At 49.0% G+C, this 20,696-nt stretch overlaps 7 protein-coding genes; 2 read left to right on the top strand and 5 right to left on the bottom strand.

Moving 5' to 3' along the window:
* Positions 1-1,944: 1,944 nt before the first annotated feature.
* FFUJ_10768 (probable PTR2-Di-and tripeptide permease) lies at positions 1,945-3,800 on the top strand (the record flags this gene model as incomplete). XM_023569589.1 has 2 exons in its annotated part: positions 1,945-1,976; positions 2,036-3,800. The coding sequence occupies 2 exons, from the start codon at positions 1,945-1,947 to the stop codon at positions 3,798-3,800; spliced, it is 1,797 nt and encodes a 598-aa protein (XP_023436783.1).
* Positions 3,801-5,716: 1,916 nt separating this feature from the next.
* Positions 5,717-6,818, top strand: FFUJ_10767 (uncharacterized protein; the record flags this gene model as incomplete). XM_023569588.1 has 3 exons in its annotated part: positions 5,717-6,001; positions 6,055-6,387; positions 6,435-6,818. 3 exons carry the CDS (start codon positions 5,717-5,719, stop codon positions 6,816-6,818), a joined length of 1,002 nt encoding a protein of 333 aa, XP_023436782.1.
* A 111-nt stretch (positions 6,819-6,929) lies between these two features.
* FFUJ_10766 (uncharacterized protein) lies at positions 6,930-7,276 on the bottom strand (the record flags this gene model as incomplete). XM_023569587.1 has 2 exons in its annotated part: positions 6,930-7,183; positions 7,243-7,276. 2 exons carry the CDS (start codon positions 7,274-7,276, stop codon positions 6,930-6,932), a joined length of 288 nt encoding a protein of 95 aa, XP_023436781.1.
* Positions 7,277-7,610: 334 nt separating this feature from the next.
* On the bottom strand, positions 7,611-9,796 carry FFUJ_10765 (related to beta-galactosidase; the record flags this gene model as incomplete). XM_023569586.1 has 7 exons in its annotated part: positions 7,611-7,944; positions 7,993-8,123; positions 8,172-8,309; positions 8,357-8,542; positions 8,589-8,998; positions 9,054-9,232; positions 9,285-9,796. The coding sequence occupies 7 exons, from the start codon at positions 9,794-9,796 to the stop codon at positions 7,611-7,613; spliced, it is 1,890 nt and encodes a 629-aa protein (XP_023436780.1).
* Positions 9,797-10,446: 650 nt separating this feature from the next.
* Positions 10,447-13,125, bottom strand: FFUJ_10764 (related to sexual differentiation process protein isp4; the record flags this gene model as incomplete). XM_023569584.1 has 9 exons in its annotated part: positions 10,447-10,512; positions 10,567-11,151; positions 11,204-11,386; positions 11,434-11,757; positions 11,816-12,072; positions 12,131-12,321; positions 12,375-12,646; positions 12,697-12,989; positions 13,041-13,125. The coding sequence occupies 9 exons, from the start codon at positions 13,123-13,125 to the stop codon at positions 10,447-10,449; spliced, it is 2,256 nt and encodes a 751-aa protein (XP_023436779.1).
* An 898-nt stretch (positions 13,126-14,023) lies between these two features.
* Positions 14,024-16,733, bottom strand: FFUJ_10763 (uncharacterized protein; the record flags this gene model as incomplete). XM_023569583.1 has 5 exons in its annotated part: positions 14,024-14,906; positions 14,955-15,173; positions 15,224-15,745; positions 15,795-16,127; positions 16,174-16,733. 5 exons carry the CDS (start codon positions 16,731-16,733, stop codon positions 14,024-14,026), a joined length of 2,517 nt encoding a protein of 838 aa, XP_023436778.1.
* A 1,141-nt stretch (positions 16,734-17,874) lies between these two features.
* Positions 17,875-19,679, bottom strand: FFUJ_10762 (uncharacterized protein; the record flags this gene model as incomplete). XM_023569582.1 has 7 exons in its annotated part: positions 17,875-18,232; positions 18,286-18,361; positions 18,413-18,422; positions 18,493-18,593; positions 18,645-18,940; positions 18,988-19,449; positions 19,507-19,679. The coding sequence occupies 7 exons, from the start codon at positions 19,677-19,679 to the stop codon at positions 17,875-17,877; spliced, it is 1,476 nt and encodes a 491-aa protein (XP_023437213.1).
* Between the last annotated feature and the right edge of the window lie 1,017 nt (positions 19,680-20,696).

The raw sequence follows: 20,696 nt of genomic DNA, 5'->3' as shown, positions 1-20,696 counted from the left end.
AAAATACGGGTTTACGATTTTTTCAAGTCCTGTTGAGGCTCTCTCTTCAACAACCAAAATTGTGCTAGCCCGCCACCATCCAGCTGAACCCCGTGAAACCCCAGGAAAAAACAACGCGTTCACGGAAATACGGCGAGGGGCGTGATTGGACTCCATGCAGCCTCTGAAGCTTACTAGACATGGGGGGTTGCAATCGGCCGTCTTCCTTGATTTTCTTGACACACAGTGAACTGCTACCCCATGCATTAGCCTCAGGCCTCCCTCCGTTGAGAAATGGAGATGGAGATGAGGAAAACATGGGGTGCAGTTGACAGGAATGGAGAATGGGGTTAGGAGATAAGCGGCGTCGCGACGATCTCTCGATTTTAGGCAATAGTGGTGTCGCCGCCTGGAGTTTGACAACGTTACAAGTTGAGATGGCGATAGCGACACCATCGGGAGACAAGATGGCAATTGAAAATCAGCTGAGGCGAAACGCGGCACAAAAAAGGGAAGAAATCGCCAAGGGAAAATGGCGGTTGCTGCCGGCTTGGCCATGGGAATGACCGGAGATAAGATGCGATGTGATGCACCATGTCGCTTACCCATCATGATTGATGAACTTTTGAAGCCAATCCTGCGACAACAAGGCCAAGGCCAATAGGTAGCCAATATCACAAAAGACCATATCATTCCGTATCGAGAAGCTGGCTAGCACATTATCACGGTATAATCAAATCAACTGACGCTCTCGATAACCCTATTTCACTCGTCGAGTTTCCTCTAAAGGGAATGGGCTCACGTTCTTACTTGAGGGTTGTACGTCATATGACAATTTGTAGCGCGCTGTTTGGACGAGCTTCTTGTCTGAGATAAACCTTGCACAGATGATTTGCGGGGAGGGCCTGAATGATTGAGTAATGACCTTCCTGTTGGGTAAAGATTACTGACGGTGCCTGAGATAGCCAGCCGTCATTCCCGACTCACGCGCCCTTTGCCTCGTCGATTGGCCCGTCCGTACGTGCTACAGTATTATCAGTGGCGGGTGGATTCAGGGTTCTGATTCTCCCTCTCCCTTTAACGTTAGTCGCGGACGGGCACTGCGATTGTTACGTTACCACGCGCTTGGGAGAGAAGTTACCGCGGAACTTTTTTTTTCATTTAGCCTGTGGGTGTTTGGAAGAAATTGGTCTTTACCGGTTATGGTAAGCTTGATACGAGTTTATGCCGATCTTCAATGATAAGTGAAGTTCTGTTGATCCTTCGATATCACACGGTACAACACAAGATCATCTCTTGGCTTTACGATATCGACAAGTATAACGTGATCGTGTAATATATAAAAGAGTCATACAAGCGGACTCGCCGTGTCCGGAGAGCGACATCGCGATAATGACAGTCACGGTTAATTCTGGCAGAGAATTGAATGGATCACAAATCCGGACAATTCCCTCGCGCCACTAGACTCGGCTGTTTCTGTGGGGTGCTTTTCTTTGCGGCCGGAGCCTCCACTTGAGGTGTCACCGTCGCTCGTACGAGACAGGGGATGACTCGGATCTTCGGCATTTTAGACATGGCTTATGTTTCTCGAAATTTTGCAGAAGCACTCGGAGCACGCCACACGGTCATAGCCATTGGCCACCTTTGAGTTGCCCGTTGCTTGGTGCTCCATAACCATATCCGGGCCGTTACAAAGGTTCCTTACTCTGATGGTCGAATGTTTTACAGCAACGGGCATGGCTTCGGTCGAGGTGTGGCATCTCGTGGCGTACAATATGGAGTCGACTGTGTTTCCATGACAGAATATTTATTAAACGTCTCCAGATCTTGGTATTTTTATTACTCTTCGTTTGCTCCCATCCTCTCCTCCCTTCCATCATCAATCGACCTCGCCTTGTCCCTTGTTGCATCCGTGACAGTGAAAACTTTTTCAGTTCATCGAGTCTCATTGACGTCGTCTGCAACATGGCCCAGAATCACGAGGATTTGGCCGCCGAGTATGTCGCAAACTCTATTCAAGCTTATTTCGCACCCTTGCTAATCTCATGCAATCCAGGCTCCACGAGGAGTTAGGTGAACGCGTGCCCGCCGAGAAGAAGACTGATCTCGCCGGTGGCTATATCGCCCCTTCTATTGATGAGAAGAAGTCTCTCGACAAGCAACACTATGCTTCTGATCCTGAGTTTGGCACCACTCCCGATGGCGAGGAGCCCAATGACCATGAGAAGGCGACTCTTCGACGTGTAGGAGAGAACCTCCCTGCTTCAGCCTTCCTCATCGCCGTTGTTGAGTTGACGGAACGATTCACCTACTATGGTGCTCAGGGTCTTTTCCAGAACTACATCTCCAACAGCCCGACAGGCGCAGATGGTGCCAAGGGTCTTGGAATGGGCCACCAGGCTGCTACTGGTCTCAACCTCTTCTTCCAATGGTTCTGCTACGTGACTCCCATTCTCGGTGCCATCATCGCCGATCAGTACCTCGGAAAGTATAGGACTATCTTGGTCTTCTGCGGTTTCTACTGGGTTGGTCTCATCATCCTTTGGACTACATCACTACCTGTTGCTATGGAACATGGTGCTGGAAAGGCTGGGTACATCGTTGCTATCATCGTTATTGGTCTCGGAACCGGTGGTATCAAATCCAACATTGCGCCTCTCATTGCCGATCAGTACCAGCGACGCAGGATGGCTATCCGAACCGAGAAGAACGGCGAGCGCGTTGTCATCGACCCTGCTATCACCTACCAGCGCATCTACATGATCTTCTATTGGTGCATCAACGTCGGTGCCCTTTCACTGCTCGCTACCCCCTTCATGGAGAAGTACAAGGGTTTCTGGACCGCCTACCTCATGTGTTTCTGCATGTTCAACGTCGGTATCGTCACTCTGGTTCTCCGCCGAAAGACCTTTGTCAACCGCCCTCCCCAGGGTTCCGTTATCACTGATGCCTTCAAGGCTCTTGGTATGATGATTGCCGCACGCAACACCGATGCCGCCAAGCCCTCGTGGCGCGAGGCCAATGGAAAGACCAAGGTTGTCCCCTGGAACGACCACTTTGTCGACGAGCTTAAGCGTGCTCTCCGCGCCTGCAAGGTCTTCATCTTCTACCCCATCTTCTGGGTTTGCTACGGACAGTTCTCCACCAACTTCGTCACCCAGGCTGGTCAGATGCAAGGTCACGGTGTTCCCAACGATCTGATGCAAAACTTCGATCCCATCTCCATTCTGGTTTTCACTCCTCTCATCGAGAAGGTCTTGTATCCCATCCTTCGCCGAGCTGGTATTGAGCTTCGACCCATTGCACGAATCACTATTGGTTTCTGGCTCGCTGCTCTTTGTCTTGCCTACGCTGCTATCGTTCAGCACATCATCTACTCTGCTGGACCTTGTTACGAGCACCCCGGCGAATGTGCTGCCGGTAAAGACGGCGACACCACGCTTCCTAATAACGTGCACATCGCCATCCAGACACCCGCCTACATCTTCATCGGTATTTCTGAGATTTTCATCTCCGTTACTGGTCTCGAGTATGCCTACACCAAGGCTCCTCCCAGCATGAAGTCCTTCGTGCAGTCTATCTACCTCTTTACCAACGCCTTTGGATCTGCCATCGCCGAGGCTCTTGTTTCCGAAGCCAAGGACCCCAACTTCTTGTGGCTCTACACTGGCGTTGGTGTCTCTTCTTTCGTCACTGGATGCATCTTTTATGCTATCTTCCGACACTACGATGCTCAAGAAGATGCCATGTATGATCTGGACAGGGATGAGCCAACTCTTACCCACAACGGCATTGAGCCCAAGACTGTGGACCACCAGTAATGATTTGTAAAAACTGTATTGTAGCTTAAGAGTGCCATTGAACATATTATTTCAAACAATCGTGTTATGCGTGCAGCGCGTAGTTGTGAAGTGCCAAATCCCACAAAGAAAAAAGGTTCGCGTTATTTTGTCACGCGGTGCACGCCCCGTTCGAATCTGAGACCTTCAAAAAAAGCGGGCAGGGGAGACATCATCGGCTAGCTAAGGGGGGTGTACCTGTGAGGTTAGTAAGTCTTTAACGAACGAGCCAAACGGAGTGTGTGTTGCCCTGAGGCCAGCCTCGTCTCACCCCACCCTGGGGAAGTGTTGAACGATTCGGGCTTAAGTAGGGTGACAATCAGTCAGGGGTTTGGCCCTGACGAAAAGGATACGACACTGTCTAGTCACTGGCCAGGTGCAAGTGTCGTTTCCCACCATGTTTCCGCGTCAATGTCCAGCCACGCACGATAGCGCACGCTTGGTTTGTTGCAGCCGGCTCTGCCAGGGGATTTACTACTTCATTACAGCCTGTGGCTTCCTACTGCTATAGCTTGACGCGTTAACTGCATCACAATCTCAACGCAAACTCACTTGGTCCTCATCAGGAACTCCTCGTCAACTTAGCAGAGTCCCCCCTTCCATCTCACCCCCTTTATTGACGTATTCGACTTGATCCTTTGCCCACTGTGACAAACAGGCTACCGATCCCATATTCAGGGGATATCAAACTGGAAAGATTCAGGTTGTCAGCCCACGAGGATTTGTTCAATGGCTTGGCTTTCTGATGCATATACTCAACAAAGATGAATAGGGACAAGTAGGCGGAGGTCTACTCTAAAGAATGGGGCCAAGGACCTTCTGTCAGTACAACTTGAGGTCATAATCCACGTGCGAGGTTCTATTTTCTTGCTGAACTAAAGCAAATTCTAGACTACGCCTCACCTTAGTGAACTTGAATTCCGAGAATGGTTTCCCGACATCCCAATCACGTCCTTCGTACTCATGAGCTCAATGAGAAGCCGATTTCCGCGACAAGACACAGTTCCAATATGAGAAGGTGATTTGTCTACACATGCACTTTTGGTCCGTGTCAAACATATACAGTGAATCAGGGCTGCTCCACAGACGTAGTTGCGGTTCCGTCAAAAACAAGTTTCACAACTCTGGCTCGGTGAACTTCTGGGATACCATTGTCGAAGAAGTCAAAACACCTTGGTTGCAAAAGGGATGCAGCCTTGGAACCCGTGAAAAGTGGTATGGAGCATGAAATCGAACCTATGGCCTCAAAAAACAAAGGGAGGGTGCAGGAAGAGAGTTTTAGGATTTTAGGTTCGGAGTTGAGAAGGTTTGTAGGTTATAGGTCAGATACCACTGCACCACTGCCCTTTGCCGAGGACATATAGAGTCAAATTGAGATATAAGGGTAGCTGGGTGGGTGAGTATTGAGTTTGAAGTTCTCGTCCATGTTGAAACTCAGGCAAACAACGGCCCTCACACTCGTTCACCGTGTTGGCGACAGGGAACAAACAAATCTTCGACTTCGCATAATTCGACACAAGCAATTTGTCGAGAGACTAGCGGAATCTATACCACGTCTGCCTAAATCCCTTTGTGACTCAGAACAGTGATTTGGCTTGTTGCATCTCCCTGCGCTTGGTCCTAAGGACGAGAGAAACTTGATCCCCTTCTGTTGACTTGTTGATATCTGGACCAACAATGATTAGTAATTGGTGCCATATGATTTGATGTAAATCCTTGTACCCCTGGCCGCTCATTCGTCCCTAATTCTTTGGCTTGCCTCAGGTTGAAGTCCGCTACGTTCAGCCTAAGCTACGCATCGCCATTTCTTTGACATCCATGGCAAAGCACAGTCAGATCTAGGGGTAGCATTTTCAAGTCATTCCACCTCCTCGTCCCACCAATAGTCTACAACGGAGATGCTTGACGACACAGCGGACATAGCTACAATTGATGCAATGGGAACACGGTTTCGCCAAGCATTCGTGCAAGCTCTGATGAGAGTGATGGAAACTGACGTAGCAGAAATGACGTTTGCGGAGATCATTGATGGGCTTCCTACAATCGGCTCATACCAAGATTTCCACTGGCCGCAGGATGGTCATCCCGCTACTCAACACTTTGAGGTGTGCCCAGGAATGATCGAAAAAGCTCGTCAGCTACGTTCTGATTATCCTCCCACAAGATTGAAGTTCCACTTACCGGTAAGCTCTCTTCATTGGTACCCTTGCATGTCTCACCTCATATTCTATCTCAGTTACTACGCGCTTTTGAAGAGGCCACTATCGATTCACGGCCCTTCCACTTACGACTGTTTGAGCTGTTGGCCGTGTCCATTCACCAGATTGCGGTATACTCGTACCAACAGGGCGGCTTCAACCATACACATCAAGACTATCAAAAATGGATAGATTCACCACGCGATACTCGTCGATGGGATGGGTATCGACACCCAACAGCTTTCTGTCATAGCTTCTATATCGCAGTTGAGCGTTATCCCAACGGGGATGCCGATACCGTTGGATACTGGGCTGAAGCGAAAATATTTGGTGGGGTCTTAGTATTTGACCGTGGGGAATCAGAATCAGAGGTAGGATGAGCCACAGCCTGGTCAGATCTGTGCTAACGTCTGGGTAGTGCAACGAGCTGTATCTCCATGCCAGACGACGAGTAGGCCCCTTTACTTTATTCCCCCTTACAACGGCCCAGTTTGAGGGATTCGTCGACTTCCTTCTCGGCGATACAGAAGAGCCTGCTGCCTCGCGAAGTCCTCTCCCATTTAGAGCGACGTCGGAGAATCGTTGGCGGTGGCATAACTGGGATACCATAACTCGATATCACATATTCCGTGACAAGTACGAGCGAACCGTCCAACCAACCAAACCAGTTGGCGGTGTCAAGTCGTCGGTAGACTGGCCGGAGATAGGTGACGAGCTATATCTTATTGGGGCCATGCAAGATTATTGGGATGGTCAGCCGGTAGATAAAGATAAGGTTCGGGAGGCTCTGGAGCATTTGTAACAGGTCACTCCATCTTCGCCAGTTTGGTCAACTAGGAATGCACATACATGGACGAAGAACCTTTTTGAATAGACTTTATATTGCATCCAAAGACATTCGCTAAGGATCATTTTACCAGTTGCCAGTGAACTGGGGATAGCTTGGTGTCTTGACTTCTCTGTCAGGATATACGCCACCCCTTTGCGGCTGCATGCCTTCCCATCTTGCCTTTGCTAATTCTCTCTTCTCTTCCGCAAGACTCTTCTCAGAGTTGTCAGAAGGTTTCTCCTGGACCAATTCCTTCTTCTCATCCTTTCCCAAGCCATCAGGTTGAGTGTCTTCCTTGTCTACAATCTGCCATTCGTCCTCGATGTCTGGGTTCGACGCTGGGTTGAAGTCAGCGATATGGACAAAATAGAGAGATCTTGCGTTTTGGATTCGTTACCCGCTGTCAACTTTTCGTTGTGATTGTTCGACATTGCTGGACCTTTCAAACTGAAGGTTTCGTAGTCTTGGTTTGGGATATGTAGTTTCTGCTTTAAGTCACTCCAGTTCGATGGATATGAATGATTGAAAGCAGGTGACGTGTCCCAGCAGGCAGCGGTGGCGAGAAAGATTGCCCGCCACTTTGTTGACTAATCCGCATTGCTCTTTTCAATGCAACGAGATCTTGGCATTGTTGACAAGAATTGTTTGCTACTGAATGGTACACTGTGAAAGAACAACGGTTGTTACGAAGTCAATGCAAAGGAGATCTTAATCTGCAATATTGAAGCATGATTGATGGTAAAGTTGACAGTTGTCACTAAAACACTACAAGTCCAACAATGACCCAGCTGCTCTCTTCCCATTATCATCAGACTCACGCCCACCTCGAGAAGCTGCAGCCTTGTATACACTGGCAATCTCACTCTGCCATTTCTCAACATCTGGCCTCACGAAACGACGATCATACGTGATCAAACCATTCACCTCGCCTTCAACATCACTCGTTTGGGTATACACGGCACCGCTGCAAGCGAAGCGCTGAGTTTGCTCACGAATGTCTCGGAATAAGACGCCGGATCGGTAATTGTATGAATCGAGGTCCTCGTTGATTTCGTATGTCTCCGGGATGCTATCGATGGCTTGTTTGACGTTCCAGAGGCTGCAAGAGCAGTTAGTGGTGAAGTTGAACAAGGTAATTTGAACTTACTGGTCTATCGAGACGTTGTGACCGATGCCACCGTACTCGCCTGCAATGCCGATGCGCTCAGGATCGTATGGAGTCTTGGGCTGCGAGTAGAATGGCGTGCCGCATTGAGGTGCAGCATAATTGTGATTGTCCTAAAAACGAGTCAGTGAAGTGTTGGATGAGGTCTTGAGGTGACCTACGTGGAAGTCGCCAAATCCGTGGTCATTCCATCCGCTGATAGAGTTGATGAGTCTCGACTTGTCAAGCTTTCGAACCAGCTCAGTCAGGCTCTTCTCAGGAGAACCGTCTCGCTGACCCCAGCCCTCGTTGTAGATAACCTTTCATAGTTAGCAAGCAAACCATCCTGGCCAGTCTCTGTTCATACCCATGTGACGATTGAAGTGTAGCTCTTGTGTTGTTTTACAAGAATCTCGAACTGTCGCTGAAACTCGGCTTGCTCCGCGTCGTTGGGCTTGCGATTGCCGTCTGCAGGGAGACTGGGCATATCTTGGATAACCAACAGGCCAAGCTCATCACATGCTTGGTAAAACAAATGAGGCTCGTATTTGATCTTCTCAAGTCAGTAAGAGAGGTTAAGATCACAAGGTCGTACTGACATGTTTGCGAACCATGTTGAAGCCAAACTTCTTCAGGAGCTTCAAATCAGAGACCATGGCCTCCCTGTTCGGTGGGGTGTACAATCCATCGGGCCAGAAACCTTGGTCAAGAGTTCCAAATTGGAACACGAACTCGCCGTTGAGGAGCGGTCGTGTGACGTTCTCAACTTTACCTTTGGATATGGTTCGAAAGCCGGTGTAACTTTGTACCTTGTCTCCGCTGTCGAGTGTTACAATGATGTTGTAAAGCGTTGGGGAGTCGGGCCACCATAGTTTTGGCGACTTGGCGGTGAAGGTGAACTCTTCATCGGTCGTTCCTTCGTGGGAGGCCAGTTCCGTGCCATCGCTGCCTTCGATCACCAGTTTGGCGGACTTACCGGACTCTTGAGAGGTGTGGACTGTTACGGTAACTTGAATAGAATGGTCAGCGGTCTGATGAGACACCGGGGATAGAGAATCACTAACCTTCACCATCTGCACCCGCAACGAGGTCGAGATCGGTGATGTAGTCTTTCGGAACGGCCTCAAGCCAGACTTGCTGCCAGATGCCTGAGAATGAGCGGTAGAAGATGTGACTCGGTCGCAAGGTCTGTTTGCCAATGGGGATAACTTGATCGTCTGTCGGGTCGTTGACAAAGACGAGCCTGGCAAGATGTCAGGGCGTGTTTTGGCTTGGAAGCTCAATCGTGGACTTACAGCTCATTCGACTCTCCAAACTTGATGTCCTCCGTCAGGTCGACAGTGAAACGGTCATAGCCCCCAATGTGCGTCGTCTTTTCTTTCCCGTTGACAAATACCGTTGAGTTATAGTCGACGGCCTCAAAGTGAAGGAGGACTGTCTGGTTCTTCCAGTCATCCGATACCTCGAAGGACCTCTGGTACCAGAACTCGCGCTCGTCGAGAACCTGCAACCCTGACAGAGCGCTTTCGATGCAAGCTGGGACCAGCACTTCACGATCAAGAGGGCCTGCTTTGGGCGGGTTGCTGAGGTCGCCATCGCCTCTCCATGTCCAGATGCCGTTCAGGCTCTTCCAAGCATCGCGCTTGAGCTGCGGTCGCGGATGTTCCGGCCAAGGATTGGTGCCGACCTTGGAAGTCCAGTCTGTGTCAAGTGGAGGTTTTTGAACCTCGTATTTTGTCTGCGCTGAAGCAACGTCGAGAAACAGAGAGCCAAGCCCCGCAAAGGGGACAACATTTAACCAGAACATTTTGAGAAGTGATGGTTACGATGAGTGGAATTGCGCACGAGGATGAAGGAGCTTTTGTAGTTTGTACTGCCTCAGCATGCCATTCCGTGTTCCCCGCCTGCATACCACGTTGAGTTTGTGTGAACCTTATGACGTCTACATCGTCAGCGCTTAACGAAGAGCTCCAGGGGATCATCATGTTATTCCCCCCTTTCCCCCGCATCAATGCTGATCATCACACGTTATTATCCCTACTGCATTAGAGAATCTGCACGATTTTCCTGTAATTTGCTTCCGGCAGGTGGAATAAATCCCGAAGGATGAGGCTTTGCTTATTTAGCTACCAAGATTAACTTTGCCGATGTGGTATTGGGAGTCTTAACCCACTATTAACATGTCTGATCACCATTTTACAGGAGGCTTTGTGCGCATCACAAGGTGCCCGCTGGTGCCTGGTTGTTACAGGGGCACGGATCCTCTGTAACCCAAGCACAATCAGCGCATGAAAGAAGTGGAAGACAACCCAATAAACTTCGCGCCGTTTGGCTCCAGCAAACAAGGTTACAAGCATGCTTTATTACTTTCAAACGTGTTTTTAAACTTCTCATTCAAAAAGTCAATGTATGATCGGATGCAAAAGGCCCGGGCTCATTGTCCTCGCAGGCCACTACCTAGGGTCCAAAGGTCTGCCCTTTCGCTAACGCTTTGTAAGGACAACTCTTCCAATCGCAGGTATCCTGTTACAGACACCATTAGCCGACAGCACATCTCGATGAGTCTCATCAACTGACCTTGTGCACGTTGGTTCCCCACCAGCTGAAATTATCCGCGGCGCCGGTGTAGAAAATGGCGAAAAAGATGACGATGCCGGCGATAGCGACCGAGCAATCCAGAGCGGAGCTCAGAACAAAATTGAATCGATGCCACCAGCTTGCCTTGCGCTTCTTAATAAGAGCGCCAAATAACAGACCAAACAAAGCCCAGCTACCATAGTTAACACCGGATGCAGGCGGGATATAGTTCAAGCCGCCTAGGAATAACGGCACATGGATCTTCTTCAGCCAATTGACATGAGGGAAGGCCTTGGTTCGAAGGAGGTATACGACGACGGGAAGAAGAGCTCCGACCAGGAAGAACCAGAGCAAGGGTCTGTAAAGAGCGCCTGGCTCGAAGAAGCGACGGGGACCTAGGGCCCCCCAGACCATGCTTGTGTTGAAATGAGTTCGAGAGAAGGGACAAGTGAAGCCGTTCGGAGCAAGTTTGGCATTGCAAACGTTGGGGATGTTTCCGAGTGCCCAGTTGAGGACGGACACTTGACCAAGAGTTCCGACGATAAGGCCAACTACTTGAACCAAGAAGAGGCTTCGGGGAGGGATCTGAAATACGTCAGCTAGAGGTATCAGTAGCGTTTTGACAAAGTCCACTTACACCGCAGTAGATGCCAAGCTTCAAGTCTTGTGAGAAAGCAAGTCCCTTAATACCCGAGATGTATCCAACGTTAAAGAACCAGATGTTGGCCAGGACCTTGCCTTCCCAGACGTAACCAGCGATGATGCGACAGAAGATATCAATTTGGATCTTGATGTTGCTCGTAGCATACACCCAAGCGAGCTTCAAAAGTCAGGAGAATTCTTATGAATGGAGGATCTGGTACTCACAGGGATGAAGAAGACAGAAGACACTACCATGCCGAAAATCACGCCGTACCAACGCAGCTGAACGGGGTAGTACTCATAGGTGAAGATACCGATACCCAATGCTACGAGGGCAGCGGTCGTGTACCACCAAAGCGGAACTGCATCATATTGGGGCTGTAGTCTGTCGCGTGTGGAAGTGTTCTTCAACGTCAAAGATTTGCATGCGTCGCGGAATGTCCTCGCTAAATCCCGGCGCTTCTCGAGAAAGAGCCAGACAAAGAGAGACGAGATGGTGGCGAACGACAGACCGAAAGTGTTAAGCGCATATGTTACTGGGAGATAAATCTGGGAGGAGGGCATTAGCAACTCTGATCTCTGGGGGGTGTGATGGGGCGAGACTGACATCAGAGTACCGCGCATACAGATCATGATCAAAGGTGAAGCCATCTTTCTTATTGACAACCTTCGAGACATTGAAGACTTCTCCGGTATTGTCGAAGATTGAATTGCTTTGTAGCGGCAGGTGGGCCGAGAACCAGGTGTTCGAGTAGTAGAGCGCAGGGCTAATGATGTAGATCCAGAAGACAAGCGAGGCGAGAACGTTGAGGATAGCCCAGACTGGGACTACAAGTGGTGATCCGATGTAGGCGATTTGACTCCCTGAAGAAACAGCTTGTTAGCGACCGAAGTATCGAATCATAGAACGGCGAGCACATACAGTCGAAGGTGAAGGGCAACAACCCCAGTCCACTCTTCATGCCAAACACCTGGTTGACGACAGGGTTCTTGGGGGCAATCCAGCAGATCCATGTAAAGTATCCCAAGGCAGGGAAGATGAAATCAGGGAACCAATACCAACAGAAAGAGGCGACGAAGGCGAGGATAAAGAAGTGGTAACGAGATAGCTTGCTGCAGAAAGGTTAGCCAACCCCGCCTCTGAAAGCGCTGAGAAAAGTGCTCACCCAGCGATCACCTCCTGGCGTGGAGTATGCAAGGCTGCGTTGAGAGCTGTGTTTCCAAGCACGCCTGGCCAAACGAGGCTCTTCGGTTCGACAACTACCGATCGCGTCAAGCCTGACAGAGCAAAGCCGAACAGGATGGATGTGAGTGTTGCGAGGATCTCGAAGCCCCATCCTGCCTTGAGGCCGTAGAAGACGCGCTGTTCAGTAAGGACATCGGCGCTCAATCGGGTCAAGAAGCTGAGGTTGGCCAAGATGTAGATAAGCATGTTCTCCTGAGCCAGGTTTAGTGAGTGTCTCTTTGGGAATTCAGGGGGGCAAATACCTTATGATTAAAGGGTCCAGGGTTTAGGCTATGTCGCTTGCCAAACAAGGTGAACCCCCAGTCCGGTATCGCGTACTCCCATGCCTTGCCGACAGGATACGCGAGGAACTGGATTGCGGATTGCGAAAGACTGATGGATGGGAACCTCAACGTGTACAAAGTGTTCACGCCACTGCCTACAAGACAGAAGGCAATGCCGATTGTCCACATGCGAAGGGTGAGGCATGGCAGAGTTGGATCATCATCCTTGAAGCCCACGCCAGCCGCTGACAGGACTTCTTCAACAGATTCGCCTTTGATTCATGAGCATAAGAAACTTGCGGAAGTTCAAGCCGGCAACGAACCTGAAGAAGTCTCTGGTCGGACCAGGCCCTCGTTTGGAGCGGCCACTTCTGCGTCAGCAAGACCTTTCTCAACGGACGCAGTCATGTCGAGATTTTTCATATGCAGAGCTCACGATGATCACATCAAGTGGGATCAGATAAGATGAAAATGATTAAGGGTTATCTTATAAGAAGATCTGCCAAGCCGTCATGACGGCAAAGTCGGTTCGGCGACCTTGGCGAGGACTCCACTGTTGAAAAATAGTCATGTTGGCATGAGTTAATTCTGTGGTCCTTGGCGTGCCGTATGCCGAGATACCTCAGCGTCTCTAAGTACTTAAGCTCGCAAATTGCTCCACGAATCTTGAAATTGTCTGTTCCCCTTATCAGATTATCTTTTAAAAGAATTAAAAAAATTGGCGCCACGACATTCTTTTACCAAGCATTACTAGTAGAGGGCTGACATTATCCCATCAGATTTCATGCTCCTCAGCTATTCTCAGCTGTAGCAAGGCTAGGAGCCACTATCACGGTACTCGGCACGTTTGCCGAGAAACTACGCGGCACTGCCTCGAGAAATTTTTACATGGCATGATAACCATTATTATTCAAGCATTACCAATTTTACGGTCCATCAAATAGAATAAGCATATCGAGTAACGGTTTCTTGGCACAATGTCTTGCGTTGTAGCAGGACCCTGAAGTTCAAGGATGCTTTATCAATCGACCAGGATCGGCCGTCCACGCCGTTTGGGTCGCGTGGAAACGGTACCGCATCAATTGTATGAGTTCCAACTAGCTTGCCAAGTAAGCGGATGCAACCAAGGTCAAAATCTCAAATGGGCATTGATTTCTGCTTGGATCTAGCCTTGTAACCCATTCTCCCGAGCTGAACTTAGTACAACTATATGGCACCACTGACAAAGCAAATAAACAATTAAGCATAACTACTGATAACACAGTTCTACCTCCTCCACACGGTAGTAACTCTACCCGTCTTTCTTCTACGCCACCGGAATAAGTTTCGGTGACTGAAGAGTCACTTCAGATGGGTCTGCAATCCTCAGTCTCTCTATTCCACGAATTACATCATCTGGGATTTGACTCAAGGGGGAAGACGTTGGTGGGCTGGAAGATGGTGAGCCAGGCCATTTTCGTAATCTGGGTTTGAGTTTGGGCCTCTGGCTTATAGACGCGTATCGGGGTTTATATACTTCCTCATTCCCGCTGGGAACTGGCTCGTCCTTCGACAGCGTCTTTATGTCACTGGACGAGGATTCGGCGTGTCTCCCTGAGGATGACTGAGGCTGGTCTGTTTGGGGTGTCGTCTCTTGTGACAATCTTGCGCTGCTGGGGCCAGCCACCGATTCCGGTTGTTGGCTGGATCTGACCGGTGTTACCAGCTGCTTTGCAAGCGCTTTGTCCGATGTCTTTGCGGGAGTGTTGGCCGGTGGTGCGTCCTCGGATCTGTTCATGTGAGCTTCAAACTCAAAGAGTACGTTTGAGTACGGATTGCAGTCATACCTAGACTGGGATGGCTGATCAGCAGGCCCGTTTGATGTTGGGTTCTGAGGCGCAACCTCTTGACGCATCGTCGTCAGATTGGCCTCAATGACTCGAACACGTCCAACTCCCTCGCGTGTGAGTATGGCATCAATGACGTTTGGTGGAGCAGTCAGTACACTCTTCAAGAGACTCACACCCAGCAAAGTTGCCGTTCCCCATGTTTGAGTTTTCGGATCTGCCATGAGCCAGTTCATCAAGCAGCGTGGGAGCGATGTAAAGAGTGCTAGATCTCGTTCTTCCTTGTCAGATGAGATGTGTAAGACGAGTCTATCCAGGGCATTTCCTGCTTCATCCAGGGCAATAGAGAGCTTAGGATGGGTGCTCGGAGCTGTCAATCTATGTTTTTAATTGGGCCCAGAGCCCAGACACTTGGAACCCTTTTGACGAGTAAGCATCACCTTTTCAGACTGCATGCCTTCGACCGCAAGCATTTCGCCCTTCTTCAAGATATTCAGGAGTGTCCCCCTGTCCACATCTGTTGTTGTTCGGGGGCTACCACAATGTAGGGCGATTCTGGCTGACATATTAGCCCTGTCCAGTAATTCAGGAGTTATGAAACTTGCCGAAGAATGCCTTCCGCCCTCTGCGCTATATCCCATTCAATCTTCTGTTTCTGTGCAGTTGGGGGGGGAATGCACCTGCGGTAGACATGCTTTGACAAGTAGCGATCCTTGAAACCCAGCCATGTGAACAGTGGATCTAGAAGCGCGATCTCTTCCGCAGTAACATCAAGTAGAGGGAGATTGTCCTTGAAGGTGGTCGCAAACTCCTCATCATCGGGAATAAAGAACTCTTCCGTGGAACCAACAAAGCGGTATTTTTCGCCGTTCCATTTTCCAAGAAAGATTCGCTGGGTCAAGAGCTTGTCAGGTTTTATCGATATGTTGGACGTTGCAATGAGGCCATTGAGAAGGCTAAAAAGGTCTCGAATCTCGAATTCTGGTGTCCAGTAAGACATGCGTGACAAGACGGTCTTCTCTGTAGCCTCTTCAACCTTGAGAAGGCTCACGAAGAAGTCCTTCAGATATGGATATGATCTACTCAACTCGGCCAAGTTCCTAATTTTGTTGAGCGGCGACCAAATACATGTGAGATGAGTTTGCCACGCGATGACGCTACCCTGCTCGATGGCGATCAAGCTGTGCTGCAGGAATAGTTTCCTATTGCTCCAAGTCAGCAAACTGGTTTGTGAGATCGCGACATACTAACCGTATGGTGACTCTGTCTGGTTCCGATAACTGAAGCTCATTCAGCGCACGATAAAGTTCAGTCACTTGTTGAATGGATGTTTGACCAGTGGAACGCTGGAGACCTCTCAGCTTATCGATGATGGCAGCCCAGGTGTCAGGAAAGTTCGGAATACAAAGAACCAGTTGATAGAAATGACGTATCGCCAGTGGTTCAAGGGAGGTTGCGTCAGTTCCAGCTGCTGGCGTGAGGACTCTCTTCGAACGCACATAATCTGGCGCACGGAGAAAGCATGAACTGGGTTTCATCCATTCGCCCTTATAGAGGAGAAGTTCGCAAGCATTGAAATTGTCCCTACAAGGTCAGAATGTGACTGGTACAACAGTAAGTACATCCTTACCAAAGTTTGTCGTCGGATAGAAGTTTGTAATAGGTGCCATCCGGGTATGGCTGCGTACGTTTCAGACGACGAAGGAAGTAGGCGTAGATCCCAAGGACATGTCCCGGATCTTTGACATTTGTTGGCCATGTTTTTTTGATAGTAAGCAGAAGATCAATGAGGAACTGGTCGCCGGCTTCGTATTGGCAACCGATCTCCCTGAGGAAGTTCCATGAGGAACGATCCACGTGTTTCAGTTTCTGGTCTTTAAGTATAAGGAAACGGAAGCGTTCCTCAGGCAAAAGGAGTAATGACCAAATACTGATGAGATTTTCTGTAGGAACCCATGCCTCAGAAAGGGGATGAAGACATTGGTCGTGACAAGAGACCTTGACCTGCCTCAGTTGATGCAACAACATGGCCGAATCGAGGACTTGCCGTCTGTTTGTGTCCCAGATGCGACGAAGGTATAGAACGAACTCATCAGGTTGGTCCTCTGCGAGGCGAAGTGCGGCTGGTGAGAGACGCTCTGGGTCGCCTTTGTCGATAAGGGGCGGATCCGATTTCAGGGGCTTGAACATTGTGAAAAGATGTCAGATATGATGACTGAGCTTGAATCGTAGGTAGAAGTTCAATTGTAGGAAAACGCGTCTCACAAGGTTCACGATCGCGTGTGTAAAAAAGCACGTAGACCAGCCTCGACTCACAGTATCAATACGTTAGGTACTGTGTTTCGGACTTGGGCATCCACCAAAACTCGCCATCTATGGCGGGGTTGGGCCGTTATCGAGCAAGGTACAGGCCCCTCAACCGTCACGATAAGGCCTAAATCATAAACAAGATCGCGGCGCGTACAGTGTGAAAACTCGATGATAGAAACCCCCGCCTCCAATAAAGATGCGCCAACGTGTGATGTGAATTTTGGTTCCTTTCAGCCACCGCTCAAGGAAGCATATCCGGAACAAGCAAGGATAAATTCGGAATATAGCTCTGAAAAATCTTGCTTTTCCTAATTGAAGCCATCGGAGAATGGTTTCTGAAGTGATCTACAGTGATAAGGTTGAGGGGCTAGAAGAGGCTCCAGCCCCCACGGCATCAAGGTAAAGAACACCAATAAACACATAAGGGCAAAGTATTCGTTGTACTTACTGTTGCCTAGGTAATACATTGCTTTTGGCTGGAAAGCCAGATACCCTGATGAGATTTTCAACGGTGCTTGTTGGAGATTCGGTCGTATTTAGGACTAAGTTTTCAGTTAAATAAAGCCTCGTTGAATGAGTCACAAATGGTTTGAATACAAAGTTGCAGTGATCTACAGGCAGGTTCAACTTTGCATCACGAAGACGATAAGACACAGCTCATCAAGCTGAGATCATCAGTGGACAATTATTTGACCCGGACCAGTTCTAGCTCTTTATCCCCACTGCCGATAGCTACAATGTTTAACAGACGCCGAGTTTCAGCTTTCGCTCAAACTCAATGTCATAATTACTGGTTTAACTAAATCGACAAAATTTGGAACCACACGTAGAATGATCAAAAACGAACAGCGCGAATACATGACAAGAACGAGCAAATCCCTTTCAAACTCACAGTCATTTCGCATCAGCACTCAAAAACACAGACAAGGTGCGTAAGCCAGATTGCGAAGCAGAAAATGTTTGGAAATGACTGCCTTGACTTATCTCACTTAATCCTGAGCCCTCGCAAAGCTCAATGGCTTCAACAACTGACATTTTGAGGAGCCCGAGGCCGTGGGTTGGGGCATCGATGGTGGACGCACCAGGAGGAACAGAGGGAACAGGGGGGAGGACGAAGCATGGTCCTTCTCCGTGAATTGGACTTGGGGATATGTCGAGGCTTTGCTGCAATGCTAAGGTTGAATTCCATGTGAAAGTCATCGTTTCCGGTGGGTACAAATACTCGACTCTCTTCAGACTCCGCCTTGGGCATGGCGGCCATGACCATAGGAGAAGAGTGTGGCTGTCCCTGGTCCGAGGGATAAGCTGCTGCTGTTCGGTTGAGAGGGACCGTGGATCTATTGTTCGAAACGTCGGTAGTTGTGGTTTCACTGTTTGGCCTGCATACCGTCAGTTCCCGAAGACAGAATCGATTCACGGCAATACAGCTCACTTCTGCCTCCTCAACAAAGTCGAAGGGAAGAAGTCCCTAAGACGCTTAAGGTCCTGTCCTTCGAGGTAATACACAGCTCGACACGTACAGTGTCCAAAGTCACTTGTCATTCAACACGTGAACTTACAGCAGTGCTCCTATCAGTCTCATGTATCAACAATCTTTCGAGGGGGGGCCAAAGTCTCCGAAGCCCTCAATCATACATACACTGGCAGCAGGACGAGGTATTTGAGACTGGGATTCGCAATTGACCTGCGCAAGCCAGCTCAAGAGATTGTACACAAGTTGGTTATGAGCCGAGCAAAGTTCTTCAAATATTAATTTTTTGCTACTTCATTCCTTTCGAAGTTTCTTTAGACCTGCCAATGGGGGAGGAGATCCTGAAGATGCCGAATCACTGGTAGCAGGTCGTCGTTTTTGCCTCTGTTGCCCTGACGCGCTTCCAGGAACTGGAACAATGCTTAGCAACGCGTCCAGGTTTACAGCCTGCTTGAAATTGGGTATTTGAGAAGCGGGAGAATCAGCCAGAGGAATATTAACTTCTGGTGCTGGTACTGGTTCTGGTGTTGTTGACGTTGGTGTACGCGTCGTTTGGAGTGGCGCCTCCGCCTCCTGGGCCTCCGTCTGATCCAAGCATTCTTCTTTTATGTTTGGACTATTTCTTGTTAGTTGCCCTTCACAAACGCTGTGGGAATCGCTCACTTTCTGCCTTCTAGATATGCAAGGGGCTGTTGAATACCTTCAGCCTCAAGTATGTCATTGGCCAACTCAGGAGGTGCACTCAATACACTCTTTACAAGGCTCACACCGAGATCGGGTACATCAACGAAGCTCCAGCAGTAAGCCTCCCGTCCTGTCATGAGCCAATCCATCAATAGACGAGGCAATGCAACGGTAATTGCAAACTGTCGTTGCTTCTTGTCGGCTGGAACATAGGCCACAAGTGCGCTTTCCTGCCAGCTACCCGAATTTACCATTTTCAGCTGAGGGTAGGTGTCTGTGATGTAGATACTTGGATTATCCGGTTTGTGGTGACCATCTCCTAGCTTTGTCTCGGAGAACATATCCTCCACTTCCATCATCTTGGCTGCTCGTAAAGACCGGAGAGTTAGGTTTCTTTGATTGATTGATATCGTTTGACGGCTTCTGAAATAAGCTGCGATGCTGGCGCAGCTATTAGTTTTCGTGTAACGGAATGGGTCAGTTGACTCAAGGACCTACCGTAGGAGAGCCTCGGCTTTCTGACCTATGTCCCACTCAATCTCATGCGGTATATTTCTGTAAGGCCATTCAACCCTGTGCTCTACATTGCGAGTTAAGTGTTTCTTTCCCATACCAAGCCACTTGAACAGAGACTCGAGCCGCATAACTTGGCTGCTTGTAAAAGCAAGCATATTGACTTTGTCTCTGAATAATTTGAAAAGGCGCATGTCGTCAACAATGAAGAAATCCGTAGCACAACAGACGCGCTTTAGCTCGCCAGACGGTGTAGAATGGGGAGAATAGGCTTAGAAATTAACTCCCGAGGGTCTATGAGTTCAACCAAGTTCTGGATCAAAATGTTGAGATGAGACAAAGGGGTGAAAGTCTCGTCGGCTGCGACCTCGAGTATCTGTTTTTTGAGAGCCTCCATCGTCAATTCCGGTACCTCAAGACTATTTACGAAGAAGGACTTGAGACTAGGATACTGCTGGCTGATGTCGTGTTTCCTGGGCAGCGTTACGCCATACGACCATAGAAGTTGGCTAGGAGTGCCCCAGCGGGAAGTCTCTCAACTTCGGTCAGGGGTGATGTATAGAATAAAGGATTCTTTTTTGAATTCCTCCCTGTTATTTTCTATCAGTAGACCCTTCAAGTCCATGTTGATTTCTCTTGGTGGAATACATACATCATGCGATCTCTTTCTTGGCCACGTACATCAAGATCCTCAAGACCCTGATACAGCTTGGTTACATCGCCTGGAAGAACTGTCCCTTTAAAGGACTTGATTTTATGGCGTCTGAGTTCATCAAGGACGTCATAATACCTGTAAAAGTCTTCTAGAAGAAGCACTTCTTTTTAGAATCGTTCAATCCGGTCTGACTCGAATCGTGTTGCGTTCCACTCAGCTGGTAGTGGCATTGAAGGCTTCTTCGAATGTGTACCTTCAGGACCATAGCGAACTGCATGATTACGGTTATTCCAACCTTGTTGCTGTAAGAGGAGCGAGTTTTTCGCGAAAGTCGACCTCGATTGACTGTTAGACCAACTCCGCAAGCAGACACAGAGTCAAGATCAACTATACCTGATGTATTTCGCGACCTTGTTCTCGCCGTCCCTACCGACCTTGGCCTCCAGACAAAAGTCATATAGGAGTAAGTACAATTCCTTGACTCGCCGTGGGGATCTGACATTGTCGGTCGAATTGAACT

This window comes from Fusarium fujikuroi, chromosome FFUJ_chr10 (assembly GCF_900079805.1).
Source record: "Fusarium fujikuroi IMI 58289 draft genome, chromosome FFUJ_chr10".
In the NCBI taxonomy this organism is placed as follows: Eukaryota; Fungi; Ascomycota; class Sordariomycetes; order Hypocreales; family Nectriaceae; genus Fusarium; species Fusarium fujikuroi.
The sequence above is the reverse complement of the archived record's forward strand: the minus strand, read 5'-3'. Positions and strand labels throughout refer to the sequence as shown.